This window comes from Arachis duranensis, chromosome 5 (genome assembly GCF_000817695.3).
Source record: "Arachis duranensis cultivar V14167 chromosome 5, aradu.V14167.gnm2.J7QH, whole genome shotgun sequence".
Taxonomy (NCBI): Eukaryota; Viridiplantae; Streptophyta; class Magnoliopsida; order Fabales; family Fabaceae; genus Arachis; species Arachis duranensis.
In genome coordinates, this window is record NC_029776.3 from 3,915,976 (window position 1) to 3,934,650 (window position 18,675).

The following is an 18,675-nucleotide window of genomic DNA, read 5'->3' on the forward strand; positions in this document are numbered from 1 at the left end:
TACAGAAACTTGGTCTGGAAGGCGTGAAACGGGTAAGAAGTTTTTCTATCGGATTCCAATCTCGGTGCTACAAGAAATCGTGAAGTATGATTGTTTCACGATCGGGAGTGATGAGGACTTGTAGGTCATGCTTCATTGTCGTCGGCAGTTTCCCGAAGTTAGGACACCTATAAGTTGGTTGATGTGGTATCCAACTCGGGGGGTTCAAACCGAAATACCCACACCGTAGGCACGGTAGCCGGTTCTAGCTCCAGACCTTTTGGTGCATGTTCGTCCATCCCTGTGTATGAACCTCCGGTCGAGCCTGTCGCCTCCCCTCGTTCGTTGTTGATCTCAACTGTAGTGGAGGCGGCGAAGTTGGAATAGGGGATATTGTGCCGACCTCTTTACAGTGTGCTGCACCGACTAGTCTAGGCGATGCATTGTTGGATGATGTAGACGATGATGATGTGGAGCCGGACATCATTGCTGATGACAGCGGCGATGATATTAGAGCGAGTGAGCCAGCTGGGGCGGGAGCTGGTTCTAGCTCTGGCACACAATAGTACCCTCCGCACTTTTCAGCTTTAGACTTGGATGCCATGAGACAGGAGGGGATTCCTGGCTAGCCTGCTGAATTTGGTGCTAGAGATGCTGAAGGGTTTTCAGGTTTGACAGAATTTCAGGTTGGCCAGCAGTTTCAAGATAAAGATGAGGTTGTGTTAAGTGTGAAAACGTACAGCATATGACGCAGGATACAGTACAAGGTGGTGGAGTCTGACTATCGCTGGTATGTTGGGAAGTGTTCTGAGTTTGGGAATGGGTGCACATGGTTGATTAAGCTAAGTCTCCGGCAGCGCAAGGGCATTTGGGAGGTCAAATGGTACAACGGACCACATATGTGTCTCGCGACGTCCATCTCCAGCGACCACATGAGTCTGGATTATCATGTGATCTTGGCATTCATCATGTCAATGGTTAGAGCTGATGCATCTGTCAGCATCAAGGTGCTCCTGAATGCGACGGTAGCACACTTTGGGTTCAGGCCGACGTACAGGAGGGTTTGGTTGGTGAAGCAGAAGGCCGTTGCCCACATCTATGGTGATTGGGATGAGTCGTACAACGAGCTCCCTAGGTGGGTGTTAGGAGTTCAGCTGACGATTGCTAGTACTGTTGCAGTCCTTAAGACGACCCCAGTTTGAGTTGGGGGCTAGGTGGACGACTCACAAGCTTATTTTCACCGACTGTTCTGGACGTTTCCACCATGTATTGAGGCATTCCGTCATTGCAAGCCCTTGATGAGTATTGACAGCACCCATCTTTATGGCAAGTATGAGGGGTACGTTGCTCGTCGCGATTGCACAGGACGGTAACTCCAACATTCTGCCTGTAGCATTTGCACTGGTTGAGGGTGAGAATGCTGAGTCTTGGTTCTTCTTTCTCTCCCACCTCCGTCAGCACGTGACCCCGCAACCGAGTCTGCTGGTTATATCAGATAGGCATAACGGCATCAAGGCTGCGCTTGAGGCTCCGGACGGAGGATGACTACCTCCAGTGCTTACCGTGCATTCTGTATTCGACATGTGACAGTAAATTTTGCTCTGACCTTCAAGGGCAAGGACGCAAGGAGGCTTCTTGTGAATGCAGCCTACGCTAAGATTGAGGTGAAATTTGATTACTGGTTTGATATTCTGCGGTCTGAAGACTCTGCCATGTGTGAGTGGGTGAACCGGATCGAGTATTCATTGTGGACTCAGCATCAGGATGAGGGTCGGAGAGTTGGTCACATGACGACAAATATCTCCGAGTGTGTTAACTCAATCCTGAAGGGGGTCAGGAATCTCCCTGTGTGCTCGTTGGTAAAGGCAATTTACGGGAGGTTGGCTCAACTTTTTGTTCGCAAGGGGAGAGAGGCTGAGACCCAGCTGGAAACCGAACAACAGTTCAGTCAACATCTAGTGAAGTGTATAGAGGCCAATTTGAAGACGGCGAAGTGCTTCACGGTGACTTTGTACGACAGAAATAACTCGGAGTTCACCATCTCGGAGACGACTCCTACTGGTTCTTTCTCACTTGGTAGCTACAGGGTGTCACTCGGGTCTCAGACTTGTGACTGTAGAAACTTTCAGGCACTTCATTTTCCATGTCCTCATGCCCTGGCATACTATGCCTATTCACGGCTTACTTGGGAGCCGTATGTCCACCAGGTGTATCGTCTTAGCTCCGTGTTCAGTGTGTACCGGATGGGGTTCACACCGCCCATTTCCGAGGGTTTCTGGCCACCGTACGATGGGCCGACAGTGATACCAGACCCCAACAAGAGGCGTGCAAGTGAAGGACGTCCTAAGTCCACTAGGATACAGACTACTATGGACGAGGCAGATCCGAACAGGCCTAAAACCACTAGCATAAACCACTTACATACACCACTCCCGAAACTACTAACAAAACCACTAACATAAACCACCAACAAAATCACAAGCCAAACCACTAACATAAACCACATGCAAAACCACTAACAAAATCGCTTGCAAAACCACTTGCAACACCACTAACAATCTAACATAAGCCACTAACATAAACCACAAACAAAACCACAAACAACACCACTAAAATAAACCACTAACATAAACCATATTCAAAACCACTAACAAAACCATTTGCAAAACCACTAACATAAACTATTAACATAAACCACCAACAAAACCGCAAACAAAATCACTAAAATAAACCCAGGCAAAACCACTAACATAACCCACATGCAAAACCATTAAAATAAACCACTAAAAAAAAACTGTAACTACCAACCTTGTCGTTGATGACCCCGGCTATATAAGCCACTCCATCCAAACGATATAGTCTTTCTGGATCGTCTCTCATTGTCTAAATATCCTGCTCGAGCCTTTGTCGGAGCGAATCTGGGTCGTTTTCTCTGGGATTTGGTGGGGTATGAGAGTGGAAAAGTGATTCGAATGAGGTGGGTTCGAACTATATAGTAATGTGCATTGATGGATTCATGAACTAGTTTTTGGTTTGGCTGATTTGTGTAAAATTATGCTCCTCGACTTATTATAGTCATTTGCCCTTAATATTATTTAATTATTTTAGTAATAATTAAAAAATATAAAATATAATAATTTTAAACTACGTTGAACTAATTTTTCTGTTTCCCAAAAATTTTATTTCACAACAATCATAAATTTAATGTTCGCAAAATGAGTTCCGTAAATTTGTGCTCACACACTACATGAAGTCATGAACATAAACATGAAAGCATTACTAACCTATATCGATCTTGTTACCAAGCAAGCTTGTTTTTCGATTTTAACGCCATCCACATCATTCTTGACCAAGAATTATAATTCTTACGTTGTTATTAAGCACTAACGAAATCAGAGGTGTACCTGAATGTTCACCAGGATGGATGAACAATTACTCCTATATACTGATGTGCGATGCAATGTCAGTTCAGTCCAAATTTCGAGAAACAAAACATATCATGATTCCTCCTAGATTATTCATACGAAACTTATTAGTAGTGCAATTAGTGTCAGGTCATAAATTTTATCACAGACAACAGCAGTTACTTTTTTTTTTTGTGGATTATATGATACACTTGTTTTGTGGATTATATGCTATTCAATAACTATCTTGGCATTACATAAAATATGGGGTAAAATGATTTTTTTTTTATTGATTATCCAAACAATAATCTCATTGAATGATGTTTAGCTTGGAAGGTGGAATCAGCATCCCGAGAGAGTCATTGAATAATTGGGAATTGAGACGTGGAGACTCTGCCATAGATGTTAGAGAGAGGAGAATAGAACAATGAGCAGTGTAGCAGAGAAGTCTTACATCGGTGGGATTATGAATGATGTGAGGTAAGAATGCCTATAAAATCAGAGGGAAGGGAGAAGCAGAACCTATCTTTGCGCTTGGGGCAATGACGCAGCTAGTGAGGTTCTAACCGAGGCGCGTCTATTGCTGGTTGAAAACTATTTCCAAATCCCCTCTTAGGCCTAGGTCAACCCTAGGCCTTCGAGAATTTCTGGAAGGGCTCCCTTCGGGTAAAGTCCTACAATTCTAGTTAAATTTTTTTATTAATAAATTAATAATTAAAGAAATTAGATATCAGTTATTGTCAATTTATTTTTATATCAAGTGTATAAATAGAATAATTATTTAAATCAGTCTGGGATTATTCCAATTTTTCGGAGAATGCAATTTTGATTTGTATAAAATCAACTACTAATATATACTCGAATATTTAATCCCAATTTTTCGGAGAATGCAATTTTGATTTGTATAAAATCAACTACTAATATATACTCGAATATAAATATTGAACTATAAATATATCTAAATATGTTGTTTAATATTTATAGTTTAATATGGATTTTGTACATAAAAATGTGTTGTTCAATTTTTATATTCGAATATTATATTAATGGTTGATTTTTGTTGATTTTCAACCCACTGAGTGAAGATATTACCGTCATTTTCAAATGAATATATTTGAACTCTTGACCCCGGAATATAATATCAGTTAAATTTAAATAGCTTTCTCCATAATTAACTGTTAAATGTTAATCAATTCACGAGTGATTGGTAAATTTTAGTAGTTGGGGGAACTGGGAAGGTGACGTCCAATCGTCCATGTCCAATTGACGATATAAGTATTGGAGTGGCCTTGTAAAAGCCATTCTTGTGAAACACGCAATGATGAAATTTAGATTTTAGAAAATAACTCCAAAACTTACAAATTTTTTTATTCCATTCCAAATATTTCTCACACAAGCTCGTTGATCTAATTTCTCCGATGCCGCCAATGCTTCTATTCAGACTGTAAATCAGAAACTACGCATTTAATGTTTTTTACTTAGCTTTTGTGCTTTTTGCGCTGGCCGTTTATACACATACATACATACTTCTAATCTACAAGAACTACGATTTATTCTATTAGGAAACAAATGGGTGACATTACTCAAGGTTGATTCCGACCCCTAATGTGTACAAAACATTCAACTAGGGCAAGGGGGGAAAAAAAAAACATAAGATACATTCTTACTTGGCATCATAGAACAACAGGGAGGAATAGGTCTAAAAAAGGACAAACAAACTCGTCTATAAGCTGTACAATATATGTGCTTCTACAATGTGATATCTGTTAGTTCCGAAGTTCAAACCCTAGCTAGGTTGAGCGGATCCATTATAGCCGGAGACTCGTGCCAACTCAGATAATTCTACCTCACCACTCACAACCTACAAGAAATGACAAAAATGATGAGAAATCAATAAATATGGATAAATCAGAGACAGTTATAATTCACAACCTACCTGACCGTTAATAACCCACATGGGGAAACCATCAACTTTGGCATCCACACATGCTTTGTTCATCACAGTTCCAGGCCGAAACCCTTCAGGATAGCATTCCACAATATCCAACTCCTTCACTGCCTCACGACCAAACATCTGTCATGGAGGGTTAAAGTGAATGAGCCCGTGACAATTAGGATCATTATAATTTAAGGCATATAAGACAAATAAACTGCATGCATGGAAGGCTTGTGGTGCGTCTTGTTCGTGGACAGTATCATTATGCATGTAATGGGATCTGCTCGTCATAACATATACATATAACAAAGAAATAATGACAAACAGAAAGGTATATATATGTAATAACAAGCATGTCTCAATCACGGTAAAGACATTCACAATAAGATGCCATATCCATGTGAATTGAATTCTTTATATAAACTTGCACTAGCAGTTAGATTTTGATAATCAATCCAAGCTTGATGACAGGTAACTCAATTATCACTAGAATTGACAACAATTTGCTGCATAGAGAAATCCATAAAATTAATGATGATTAATTTTCTTAGCGTGGTTTAAAACAATGAAGGAAATTATAGAAGACCACATACCTCTTTTTGTTCTAAGCAGTGTGAACACCAGAAGGCTCCATACATTTTAGCTCCTATTGAGTGCAAATGCTTTGCTAGAGAGAGTGAAAAGGGGCTTGACGGATTTTTTATCTCAGTTGCATAATATGGCAATTCCATTTCAGCCAGGCTGTTAGAACAGAAAAATTGAGATTCAAATTGTAAGTTACAAGTGTAAAATTTTACATTGGTTTCATCTCCAATTGCATAAACAGATAAACGATACATCTATTTCAAGCAGATGTTTCCTTGAAAAGTAAGTTTATGCTTTAGGTGAAAATTAAATCAGAATATTATCCACCAAGTCAATACGTCAACCATGTCACACATTGCACATTTTAGTAGAACAATACTAATAACACATTGTGATGTAACAGTCACAGGCTAACGTAATGAAGATCATGCAAAATGCTCCATATTGGCTCAAACACGTTCCTTGTATGTCATTAAACAAAAACATGTATATCCATGAGTAGAAAGTGAAGTTTTGTATAGGAAGCGTGGAAAAGGTTATATTAAATAAGTAAATATTGGCCTAAAAATTACAAAAGAAAATGACAATTGGAAACTAGATTATTGCCTTAGTTTCTTGGACCTGAGAAAATGAAAATAGAGATTTGCGCAAAAAAGAAAAACTCACCTTGAGGAGGCAGATATAGAATTATTATAGGAGGTGTTCAGAGTGAGAATCACCAAGCTAGCAATAAGCAACTGCATGCCCACTTGTTTATTGGTCTCTTGCAATCCAATGTCCTATAGCAGAAATTCCAAAGAAAAATAGCAAAACGAATTAGGCAACAACATGAAAAAACAACCACCAAAATCAACAATGAAGACTTGAACACAATTAAACCTTTACTGCGGTGAAGAACAAGCTGAAAGACAAGAATGCCGAAAGCAAACAATACGAGCAAGTCGACCCAGAGAATTTTGTGCTGAGAATGAACAAGAAATAGGCACTAGCAGCTGCCATGGAGGTAGTGGTTCCCAACACCATGAGCTGGGCACTGGACCTGCCAATCCCAAAAGGCAACATCTTCTTTGTGGCCAATTGCAGACCAAGCGCCGCAACCAAGCCATACGCCACCATCCCAACCAAAGGAAGAGGAACACCTATCAAACACAAAACAGAAAAATGTCACTCACACATTCTTTCAAACACATTGCCTGCAAATAATACCCTTCACACCACAAAATCCAGAGACCAAAAAGAACACACATAGAACAACAATATGGCAAACACACACATCAAGCCAAAACCCTAACGGAATCAAATCATAGAACAGTTCAATTGCAAGCACCATCGAATAGTTGCAACTTATTCAAGAGAAGGCAAAGAAAAAAAATACCGAAAATAAGCGCGTAATCACTGTTGAGTATGTCGCCGCAGGGAGAACCACCGATAGGGCAAAATGCTTCGGAACCGGTGAGCTTCAGGTAGGTAAGGTACGAGGTTTCAAGGAAGCCGATCCCGGCGATCCCCGCGGTCAGCTTATGAGTCCATTCGCCGGAGCCGGAGGAAGTGGCGGGAACCTTGGTTTCCTGGTCGGGTTCTGCGGCGGAGCATTTGAGAGGCGGCGGCAACCTCATACGCTGCGTGACGTCGAAGAGGCCCAAGCTCCGGTGGTTGGGAGCACGGTGGTGCCAAATGGGCACAAAGGAACGAAAAGACGATAGGGACATGGAGAAGGTGAAAGTGGCCATGGTGGTGGAAGCTTCTAGTAGCTTAAGCTAACCAACTCACCTTCTTCCTCGATAAGCTCATCTACCATATTCCACTGAATGGGAGTCAACGAAAAAGTCAAACAAATTTGCTGGGTGCAGTGGTGGTTGGTGTTAATTGGGCTTAATATTGGGCCTGTGATTACATAAAATGTCTTTCGTTTTATTGGGCCCATGTTGGAGGATAGTATTTGGGCTTGAGTATTAAAATATCTGGGCCCATTTGAGTTGTGGTGAAGCCACGTGTTTGCTTCTCTCTCACAAAAAAGAGATGGGCTTTGTGAGGTGGAGACTTATCCAAGATACCAAGACTTGAGGAAGTGGTGGACGGTGGGTCCCACACGTGTTTTGATTTTATTGGACAGCTGCTTGCTGGGCTTATCCCTGTACCGAAACTACGTGCCATTACGTGTAATCTGACACTACGTTATCCATTTTTATTATTATTATTATTAAATGTATGATTGGATATTTATACACAAGAAATTGACACAGCTTTGATTTAGTTTTTGAGGAATTTTTTTTGCATTTATATGAAAAGAGAAATAACAAACTAAATAAGTCAATCATTGCCTAATGCCTATCACTACATATCTTTTTATTTTTGGGACTAAATAATATTTTTTTCTCAGGTAAAAAACTTTACCAACATAAAAGATGAATACTATATCGTAAAAAATTGTTCTTTTATACTATAAAAAATATAAAATAATAATTCTTTTTTAGTTTAATTAGTTTAATCGGCACTCTTTTTTAGTTTAGCTATTCAATGATTTTTAGACCGGTTATTTAATTTGATACATGTTCCTGTTTGTTTAATATGTTGCATATATTATGGAACAGTAATTTGAAAAATGAAAATACACTCAACCTAAGGTGATGGTGCGGTAGCCCATCTCTATCCAATAATAGCCCATCTCTGCAAAGAAAAATCCTTTATTAACAATAAAATTATTTAATTACTTTAAAATTTAATTTCTTGAACTGATCGTAACAAACCTGCAATGGTATATCTATCCCCTACTCCACTGACACATATATTGTGTTTATCCTTTTTATGATCTTTTTCTGTTTCTGGTTCCTTGGAAAATATAGCACAATAAAACATTGCTTATAGCACATTACATATATTAGCCGCAACAACTACATACCTCAGATCATCATCATCATCAGCATCCACCATGAAATCAGTGATAGCAACCTCATTTGATGTCTCCGGCGCATGTTTATCTTCACGTCCTTCCCTCCTTAATGCTTACCACACAACCAGCAGGTGCCTCTAATCAAAACACGTACATAATTAATTACCGTATATATCTAGAGCTATATATTTTGCTATTTAATTTCTTCAACTAGAAAGTTGAAAGTTTGTTATATCGTACTTTATTACATGCAGGCCTTCATCTATAGTGGCCATCAATTATCAAAAGGGATATAGTAGTAGAAGGATTCTTGTTGAACCCAAGTTTCCATTTCGGTAAGTAAAGAATTAGAGCTAATAAGCTACTAGCATGTTGTGAATTGTATGAAATGATTATGGTGATGATGATTAATTGATTTATTGAATTGAAGGAGGGAAGCTGGTTTGAGTGGGAGCTTAGAAGCTGTTGGAGTTCCAACCTCGGTGCCGGTGCGTGTAGCACACGAGCTTCTTCTTGCTGGCCATCGCTATTTGGATGTCAGGTAATAATAATCGAATTATTTTAGGTAGACATCAAAATCAGTCATTATTAGTATAAAATATATTTTGAAATATAAATATATATTAAAAATAAATTAAATCACATATATGTTTATATAGAAATACATTAATGACTAATTTTAGTATACCAATAACATTTTTGAAATACGTACATACATAGTAACTTCTTGCATGTTAGAAATAATTTGACATACTTGATCAAACTGTTGAATATATGTGTCAATACTAAACACATTTGCATTATATCCTTTGGATGCACCCTTTTAGCCCTACTTTAACGCGGGATCATTGTGTATTGGGTTGGAAAGAAGACATCATGTGAGAAACAATGATGTATGTATCTCACACCATAGTCCTTGTGTTTTTGTGTTCATAGGACTCCAGAAGAGTTCCATGCAGGACATGCTCCTGGCGCAATTAACATACCTTACATGTTCAGAGTTGGATCAGGTTCTATATATCTCACATCTCAATTATACTAATCAAGTTCTTAATCAGAGACTAAGAACAAGTTCTCGTTATTATGTTATGTATACCTCTGCAATCATCATAATTTGAGATGTTTTTATTATACTCTTTATATTGTTTACATGGGAAGACCATCAGTTTACTACTTTAGAATTTTTCTCACATATAGGATTCCAAATACCAAATAGTGAAAAGCTTTTACAAATGGTGTAAAAGTAAAACTAACACTACTATTGTTATTGTATTTTTTGCTACGTGTGTGTATTCAGGGATATGGCCAATTGTGATTGCTGAAGCTGATGTACATAATTTTGGTTGACAGGGGTGTCAGCTCGGTAAAAGGTCCATGATGGCTGCTACTGACTTATTAGCCGCTGTAAGATTTCCTTATTCAATGCCTTTTCTTAACATCTTGGCAATTGCCATTCTTGCTTGGAGTCCAAAACAAGCATATGCTAGTTTGTTAAAATACATTCAGAGTGCAGAAAAAATAATGTTACAGCTTGATAAGAATATCTCGTCATAATAAAAGTTTATGCAAGGCTTTTTGTGATTTCTGACAAAGATATCTTTAATCTTATAGGGGTTCACCGGAGTAACGGATATAGCTGGTGGTTATGCGGCTTGGACCCAAAATAACCTTCCAACAGAACTGTGATGTGTCATGTAGGAGCTGCAGCTGTATATATACAATAAAATTCGAGTCGTAAGGCAGTAGCAGCAACTTGCATACTGCCCAAAAAGAAATACATAAATGGGAAAAGTACACAAAATTATATGCACTCTGTATATTTTGTTGACCCTAGAAATGTTTATTTAGTTTGCTGAATAAAAAGCGCTTATCCCGTCCCATCTTTACATTGATAAGAGATTGCATCAGCAAATTAAAAAAGGGAAATTGGTTTTACTCTGTATTCACCTTTTACCCACGTTGCTGTCGTCCCGACTGATATTAGTCTTCATTATCGATCAGAAGGAATATGTTAGAGTAACTGGGCCTTGGTCACTTTCTTTTTTAGAGGTCAAGTTTCAACGGATTCAGTTATTAGAGTATCAGGGAAATTTTAACAGTTCTGCGGTTGTTTTAAGTCCGACTATAACGAACGACAGATTTCAAGTTAGCAGTTCCAGAAGAAACGAGGATAAATAACAAGTGACTATTTATTGTAAGCCTTAAGCATATCAAGGTCCAATGTTTTCTGCTTTCTACTACTCAAATGGGTTTTGCAATATTGCACCTTGTCACCTTTCCTATTAAAAAAAGTGCAAGAATTTAACATTACAAGATGCCATGAATTTTCGATTTCTACCGCTCTTGCACCCATCCTATTCACATACAAATAAGAATAGTTTAGGTGCACAAAAGAGGGGCGTATCGTGTAAGAAATTGAGGCAATACAATACACAATCTTTCGGGTGTAGAAATAATCAACTCATTTGATCTTTGGTCAGGTTACTGTACAAGGAGCTTTCCTATGATCACCTCTTAGATAGTTTCGAAATATCAGTTATGGCCACGTCTTAGTGATGAGAGAAAGCCGTGGGAATGGGATGACTTTTCTTTGTGTCGATCTTTATCTTCATTGACCTGAAAGAAACATTACAATGTCAAATTTAGAGCTTATAGGTCAAACTAAGTGAGAGTTTTGTAAATTGCAGTTAATATTTTTTTTTACCTCTTTTGCTATCTGCTGAAGAATTTCTTTAATTTCAGAGAAATCCGGTCTCAGCAATGGATCTTGCTGCCAGCACCGCTGGAGCAATTCAGAAAGTCTTGGATGTGTATTTTTGGGGATTGTAGGCCGTAGGCCCTAAGAGCAATTTAAACCACACAGAATTGTCATGCATAAGTCTACCAAAAGAATTATCTTGCATAAATAAGAGTACCAAAATGTTTACGACAAAATTATTGGCAAAGAGAACAGAACAAACCTTCTGCACCACACCAACTGCTGCTTGCAATGGGGTCAAGTAAGAGTATGGTAGCTGATTAAAAGAAAAAAGGTAGAATATACAATGAGAAAATAATAGAAAGGTAATATCAAGGATTGAGACGAAAAACTAATGGAAGTTAAAGCAGCAAGGACCACTGCCTGGCACAAAATTACTCACTTCTCCCGTTAAAAGCTCCCAAAGAGCTATTCCAAAACTAAAAACATCTGCCTTCTGGTCATATGGTTTGTGTTCAATGACCTTCAAGTAAAAGTCAAATCAATTGAAAGTTACCTAATGTACCATTTTACACCTAAATTTAAAATAAAATAATGAAATAAAGCAAAATATGATGATCTTGCAAGCAACAACTTTTCAGTTCGAATCATCACAGACAAGTTTGAAATAGGCATCAAGCTAAGGAATGACATCACCGCATTAACACTTGGTAATATAGCCAAGGCATAAAAATACAGTGGCTCGAATTCACCTATTCTTATTTTTATTTTCAAAAATCTAAAATTCAAGATAAGATACTGTAGCAAAACTTGCAACTTAAAACACCTAATAACCTAGCAAAGGTCCATATTAATAGAAATAAGCCACGTTCCCCAAGGTGGAATTGATTAGACAGATTAAGCTAAGCCATAGTGTCATATCATGAAATATAAATCTCTTAAGTTTAAATGGTTTCTTTTATAGTTTTCGTGCATCTCTCTGATCCATGTCCCAAATATTAGACCCACTTCTACATTGTATCTAACTCCTTTTCTGTTTCAATTGAATTTCGGAACTCAAAATGCAAGGATTTGGTTCAGTATAGAGAGAAAAAATCTACATAGAATTCAACTATTCTCATATTCACACAAGTCCATATTTTCTACTTTTTAACCGATCAAAACCTAGTATGTACCTAAAATATCAACCGTACATTCTAGTTCCACAATCATGAATATCAGCAACCAATCACAAATCAAAGAAAATCCATACCTCAGGAGCCATCCAGCGGTATGTTCCAGTTTCGGCAGTCATCACTCCCGATTGAGTTTGCACTCTTGCAACCCCAAAATCAGCAACCTTGACCACCTGTTGAAGAAAGATATAATATTTGAGTACATAACTATATATAAAATGACATGGTTTGGAGATGCGCTTGTTCTTCTAGAAAAAGTTCTGTTTCTGAGTGCATAAGTTCATATTTTACTGTATGGTGCAGCAACACCCCAACTACCACCGATGGTTCATGATGTCATACACTTTAAGTCCATTGTGAACATGGCCAAAGACATACACAGCAATACAAAACGAAACAATCATGACATAATACACACAGGAATAGTAGCATCATATCCAGCATAGATACATCACTTCCAACAGGGAATTACAAGCGCAAGAATGTGGCATAGAATATACTAAAATGTAAATTTCAAGACAAATGTTGAACACGGCAAGCAGCAAAGCATGCACCAATAGCATTTGAAATGCAAAAAAGCAGTATCAATGTGCACATTCATTGAATCCTCTTACTTCATTTTCATCCATCAGAAGATTGGCAGTCTTGAGATCTCTGTGAATTATATTATTTTGGTGCAAATAGTTCATTCCCTTGGAAACATCAATCGCTACTTTTAGTAAAGATGGGAGCTTAAATACACCCCTTTGTTTGTGCAGAAAGTCATATAAGCTTCCTCTAGACATAAACTCTGATAAAGGCATAAACATAAGCACATAAGCATCAAATTTCAATTATATGGAGACTGAATAAGGCAACCAAACCATCTTAGAAATCAAATACATGAAACATCATAAATACATAACCAGAGATATTATAGAGATTCTAAAACTAAAACAAATCTAATATAAACAAGCTACTTGAGTGAAAAGTGGCCTTGTCACAAAGGCTTTGAAAATTGCAGGATACAGAAGGTATATGTAAGCAACCTTACTGCCAAAAGCAGAGAGATTATTTCTGCAACTTAAATATGAACTACAAATTCTCAAAGCACCAACCATAGCAATATAAAATCATAAATTTATTACATTAATAGATTCTCAGGGTTCTCCCATTTACCCGTAACTATGCAAAGATTTGGTGGCCGAGTACATGCGCCGATGAACTGAACAACATTTTTGTGTCGAATTTTCCTGCAACAAGGCAAGTCTTTATAAAGAAAGAGTGGTTTGCTCAGAATACTATTACAAACTACAGAGGATTAAAAGACGATGTTTTATAGAAAAAAATGAAATTGTCATGATGGAAAATAACTGTCAAAAATTAAAAACCACATAAGAAAAGTAAACAGATCTTGATGATGTATAAAATTGTAATTAGTGGTTATCTAATTATAGCAATTAAATTAAAGGAGATATTGGTAAAACTAATTAAGTTTATATTAGTATATTGGAAATTGATAGTTAATCTACAACTACATGTTTTAAACTTCATAGATATTATTGAAATGAAAGGAGTAATTAATATCATAAAAAAATGAGCCATTATTTTTTATTAAGATAATAACATATTTTAATCGAGTCAGATAGTTTTCTCAAATAACAAAGACCCTCCCCTTTTCCATTATCAACTAAAAAGTATATATGCAAGGTTGTAGAGTGTAACAAAGATGAGAAACAATCTCAGCCATTGCTCTATGAATCAGTCATTTATGCAAACAAACCTCATGATATAAACTTCCTGTGCAAACTCCCTCAACATATCTGTACTTATGCGTTCAGGCTTAAGAACTTTGATAGCCACATCCTGACTGCAATATGTACCCCTGTACCTATGGATGCACAAGAAAAAAAGGTTAAAGAGATCCATTACCAAGGGAACTATGTAGAGTTAAAAAATATTTAAAACATGTATAACTCACAAGTCACCAAATGATCCAGAGCCCACTTTGTTTTCATATTTGAGCTGGTTGGGATCAATTTCCCATACATCAGCTCCATCCGATGGTATTTCTATGCAATGTGGGGATGGTTCCATCCTTGCTTGGTAATGTTCACTGGCACCAGAAAGTATGCCCTGTTTTGACATATGTTGTTACTTGATGTGAAAGTCAATGTAATTATATCAATATTAATACAAAAAAGAATACTAATATGCAAACTAAACAACTAATTTCAACAGATGTTGCTCCTTGATCAATGGTAGTCCAAACAACTATTAGCTATTTCTCAAGTCAAAATATAGTAATCACGTCTTCTCTTCTTAGTATTCACTATTGAATATAAGTGCCACTATAGCAAGGACTCTAAGATATCTTTCCTGAACACTCTAAAGCTTGCTCTTGTGAAACACGTAAAAGAGAGATTGTACCTTAACCTTCAAAATTTCCCTTTCCAGAACACCTTTAAGCTCCTCAGTTTCCTAATGGTCCAGAAGTAAAGAAAGGGACAATAAATTTAAGCTGTTATCTTACCAAAAATATATAGAAAACACAAGAAGCAATTTGTATTCAGATTTAGGATTGATGAAAGATCAGGGAAATCTACAATATGTAATGTCATATTCAATGTTGACAAAAGAGTCTTCATACTTTCCACTAATACTAGTTTCAAAAGCAACTGTGTTACCTTGCTGAAACCAACCAATGAAGCTTGTATAGAGAATTTCCAAAACACAAAAACTACTCTACCAAGGAGATTAAAGTAAACTTGAAACAGGAAGAAGTAAATTCTGTCAGAGATAAGAGACATACTCGTGAAATTTTATATTTTTCTAATGCTTGTTAATGTAGATTAACACATGCATGCAAGACAAATAAACAATGTCTCCACAACTTTCAGAGAAGCAAAGGAGAATGCTTGAAAACAAGTTATAACAGACATCATGATGTATATATCAAGGAAATCAAATTACATGTACTCTGCCAGTTATAACGATTTGAATGGACAAGGAATAATTATAGATCATGAAATTAATGTTACATACAAAAAAACTTGAGTCGCATAACTTTTTAATCAAGGTGGGTCAATAATATTACATGAGATATAGCCGCCCATTGTCTAGGTCATACTGATATTTTGGATCTAGTCCTTGTATTAGGTATGTACCAATTAAAAAAGGGCAACTCAACAGAGCATGCAGTGTTGAACTGCTGGAGATTAAATTTCCACTTCTGCAGAAATTTTGTTTGAAACATTTCAGATATGGCTTTGAAATGCAATAAAATGCACCTAAATTTGTAAGAAACCATTGTGTTGATGTATTTGTATCCATATAAAAAGAATTGCTATCAAGATAGCATAAGCAATTCTATATTATCTACAGACTACAGGAATGTACCAGCTCATTGCTCAGACAAGTTCACCGTACCTCATTAGGCCATCCCTCAACAACAAAGACATCCAGAGAAAACCCATCAGAGGTTGAAAAGGCATGAGCTTCCTGAATGTTCAGTCCAAGCTCACCAAGAATTGAGGTTAACTGAAATACATAGCAAAAAGTGAGAGGCATTACATAACAAGCAATTGTTCAATCTCTCCACATATTGTGATCCATGTGAAATGAATAACTGATGAAACCTAAGAGTTTGTGAAATGAACAAGAATGCAGTCATCTTCCCAGTTAAAAATAATGATGATCTCTCCATTGTTAGATCCAGACAATTAAATTTGAATACAAATAACTTACCCCTCTGCAAAATTTACACATTATACATATACAGGAGTGTATGTATACTAGTCAAAGTATAAATTTATGGATCCAAATAAATAGTAACTGCTGACAATATTATCGCATTGATCTTGCATGGCTTTCTCATACATGTATGCCGTTATGTTTATAAATTTTCAATCCAATCTGTGTGAAAAGTGAATAACAGGGCTATCAGAAAATTACAACTTGCAACAACTCTCAAAGGATCATTCTTATACAACTTATGAAAAACCTTCAATCAATAGTTTAAAATGCCTACGTTTCACAACAGCAAAAGCACATGGAAAGAAGTAAATCTATAATTGATGCAAGAGGCAATCACAAACTAGGATTATTTCTTGGATTGCCTTGCAAACAGCTCTCTAACTAAATTAACTTCCCAGTAAAGCAGAAGATATTGCCTGTTGCCATGTTGGAAGCCAAATAATTCAGTGGAACATAAACTAAATGAAAATTGTATGTCACACGACAATTTAAAAGCACAATTTATAAAACAAAAGTATAAGAAAATTAAAGATAGAAAAAGAATTAACTACCTGACTAAGCAGTTTAGGCTTGTCAACTGTTGAAAAAGTGATCTCGTGCATGGGCCTAAAATTTAGTAAATGGAAGAATTAGCACTGGTTAGAAATTTAGATACTAACACATTAACTACGACTATAAGTATATAAGAACATGGATGTACGTTCAATCTTAAAGGTGTGTTCACGAGTTTTATTATTCAGGAGACGAGAGTTTTGGATGCCCTTCAAAATCCTCCAAACTCATCATTTTTAAGTTCCCCCTTAGTGGGAAGTTTTATGAGATTTAAGTTTGAATAACCTTTTTATTACTAATAAATTTATCGTATTACCATTTACCTTTTCATACGTAATATTCTAGTAAATGATAAAATTGTAAGAATATATAGTAAATCCTCCAAACGCATCCTTCCAATTTATTTTTAAACTTGATAACAAGAGAGGGCTTAAAAATCTCAAGTGGCAAACAAACCCTAAGAAATTTAATATGGAAGGACAAAATAACTCTAGCACCCAACTGAGGACATAATTCCTTAATTACAAGACCAAGAGATTTTTGCACTTGGAAAATATTATCTTCAAGGTCTATCATACTTTTTTCTCAGTCTCTATATCAACCTCAACATGGAATGCGTGTTTCTACTTGATGTTAGATGGTACTTCATAGATTTGAACAATATTAATTTAAGCAAAAGAAAAAAGATGAATCCAGCTGCAATAAAATTACAAGAAAAATAGTCCAAAATAATGATTCAGCTATAATGCGTACCGCTGAATATATGGCATCACACCCATCGGACTGCCCCCATGTTCAACATTTTGAAGTGCAAGAGCTTCAAGATTAGAGGATGAACCAAAAGTAGGCGGGGGATGAACTCTTTTTGCCAAAGAGAGACAAGAGAAATGGGATTAGAAAAATGAGATCACGGAATAACTATAGGAAATAAATAAAAAACTGAAAAAATTCATGTGTATGAGCCATACACATGATCTAAGTGCATGAGACATACCCCTGCTTAAATGAATGGTTAAGAGAACTTTGTGCATCTTCTTTCTCAGAAGGATCTGAGTGCATGGAATCAACATTATTGGCACCACCAAAAGGATATACCTGCAATAAAGATAATATACACGAATAGGTCAGGATATAGTAATACTCTGGAGTCTTGACTTACTTTTAAGAACTTAATAAAAAGATAACTGAATCGAGTTCCAAATTTTACGTCAATCTAAGGTTAGAGGTGGCATTTATAAATGAAGTCTACAGCAAAAAACAATATAGTCAACCAAATAAATAAGTAATAACCACTTTCCAACATCCTCGACACCCTTTAGAATACTGAATTCTCAGTATAATAGCAGGAAAAAATTTCAACAACCATTTGACGAAAATACCATGTACTCTAAAAATCAATTAGAAATAAACTATCAGCACAATAATCTTGACCTAAGATAGAACGTGAAGTAGTACTAATAGTACTAATAATAAGTATTAAAAGACAAATAATCAAAGCGCACTAATTTGTGTGGTAGAAAAAGTAAACCTGTACTAGGCGAACTTGAAATGCTGGTCGATTAGCGGGGTCCTCAGCGAGCTTGAGTAATCTCTGATGAGCAAGAACGTCCTCTGCCCTCTCCACGTTCACATCCAAAGCATACCTATGTAGTACCACCAATCACAGTGACCAACCACAACCCACCATACTCGTACAAAAAGCACTCCGCCAAATCCACTTA

The 18,675-nt window shown here is 36.8% G+C and overlaps 3 protein-coding genes and 1 non-coding gene across 4 annotated transcripts in view; 2 read left to right on the plus strand and 2 right to left on the minus strand.

Annotated features, from left to right (window-relative positions):
• Positions 1-3,907: 3,907 nt before the first annotated feature.
• LOC127747911 (U4 spliceosomal RNA) lies at positions 3,908-4,057 on the plus strand. Its single transcript, XR_008009858.1, has one exon. It is a non-coding gene; the product is annotated as a U4 spliceosomal RNA (small nuclear RNA).
• An 861-nt stretch (positions 4,058-4,918) lies between these two features.
• On the minus strand, positions 4,919-7,758 carry LOC107487436 (thiol-disulfide oxidoreductase LTO1). Its single transcript, XM_016108080.3, has 6 exons — positions 7,280-7,758; positions 6,784-7,043; positions 6,571-6,683; positions 5,913-6,060; positions 5,320-5,457; positions 4,919-5,244 (listed from the first exon to the last, which is right to left on the minus strand). Exons 1-6 carry the CDS (start codon positions 7,632-7,634, stop codon positions 5,170-5,172), a joined length of 1,089 nt encoding a protein of 362 aa, XP_015963566.1. The 5' UTR covers positions 7,635-7,758; the 3' UTR covers positions 4,919-5,169.
• Positions 7,759-8,604: 846 nt separating this feature from the next.
• LOC107487437 (thiosulfate sulfurtransferase 16, chloroplastic-like) lies at positions 8,605-10,680 on the plus strand. Its single transcript, XM_016108081.3, is given in 6 exon segments — positions 8,605-8,925; positions 9,049-9,129; positions 9,225-9,335; positions 9,731-9,884; positions 10,145-10,198; positions 10,406-10,680. Coding segments are annotated over 6 exon segments (567 nt in total). The 5' UTR covers positions 8,605-8,833; the 3' UTR covers positions 10,481-10,680.
• A 285-nt stretch (positions 10,681-10,965) lies between these two features.
• LOC107487435 (serine/threonine-protein kinase STY17) overlaps positions 10,966-18,675 on the minus strand; it is an 8,438-nt gene continuing 728 nt past the window's right edge. Inside the window, exons 2-16 of the mRNA XM_016108078.3 lie at positions 18,483-18,597; positions 17,949-18,049; positions 17,708-17,815; positions 16,954-17,008; positions 16,076-16,186; positions 15,077-15,127; positions 14,628-14,782; positions 14,430-14,537; positions 13,826-13,899; positions 13,282-13,457; positions 12,745-12,840; positions 11,935-12,015; positions 11,755-11,808; positions 11,499-11,633; positions 10,966-11,410 (exon numbers count right to left, since the gene is read on the minus strand). Of these exons, the coding sequence (XP_015963564.1) occupies positions 11,327-11,410; positions 11,499-11,633; positions 11,755-11,808; positions 11,935-12,015; positions 12,745-12,840; positions 13,282-13,457; positions 13,826-13,899; positions 14,430-14,537; positions 14,628-14,782; positions 15,077-15,127; positions 16,076-16,186; positions 16,954-17,008; positions 17,708-17,815; positions 17,949-18,049; positions 18,483-18,597 (1,504 nt within the window). The 3' untranslated portion in view covers positions 10,966-11,326. The remainder of the gene's footprint in view (positions 11,411-11,498; positions 11,634-11,754; positions 11,809-11,934; positions 12,016-12,744; positions 12,841-13,281; positions 13,458-13,825; positions 13,900-14,429; positions 14,538-14,627; positions 14,783-15,076; positions 15,128-16,075; positions 16,187-16,953; positions 17,009-17,707; positions 17,816-17,948; positions 18,050-18,482; positions 18,598-18,675) is intronic.

What these genes read in the sequence shown, in the direction of transcription:
- LOC107487436 (XM_016108080.3), bottom strand. Translation starts at nt 7,634, where the DNA reads ATGGCCACTTTCACCTTCTCCATGTCCCTATCGTCTTTTCGTTCCTTT. An exon ending in ACTGCTTAGAACAAAAAGAG is followed by an intron (nt 5,458 to 5,912) that starts GTATGTGGTCTT and finishes CCTCCATGACAG; the next exon opens with ATGTTTGGTCGTGAGGCAGT. An exon ending in TGTGGGTTATTAACGGTCAG is followed by an intron (nt 5,245 to 5,319) that starts GTAGGTTGTGAA and finishes CATTTCTTGTAG; the next exon opens with GTTGTGAGTGGTGAGGTAGA.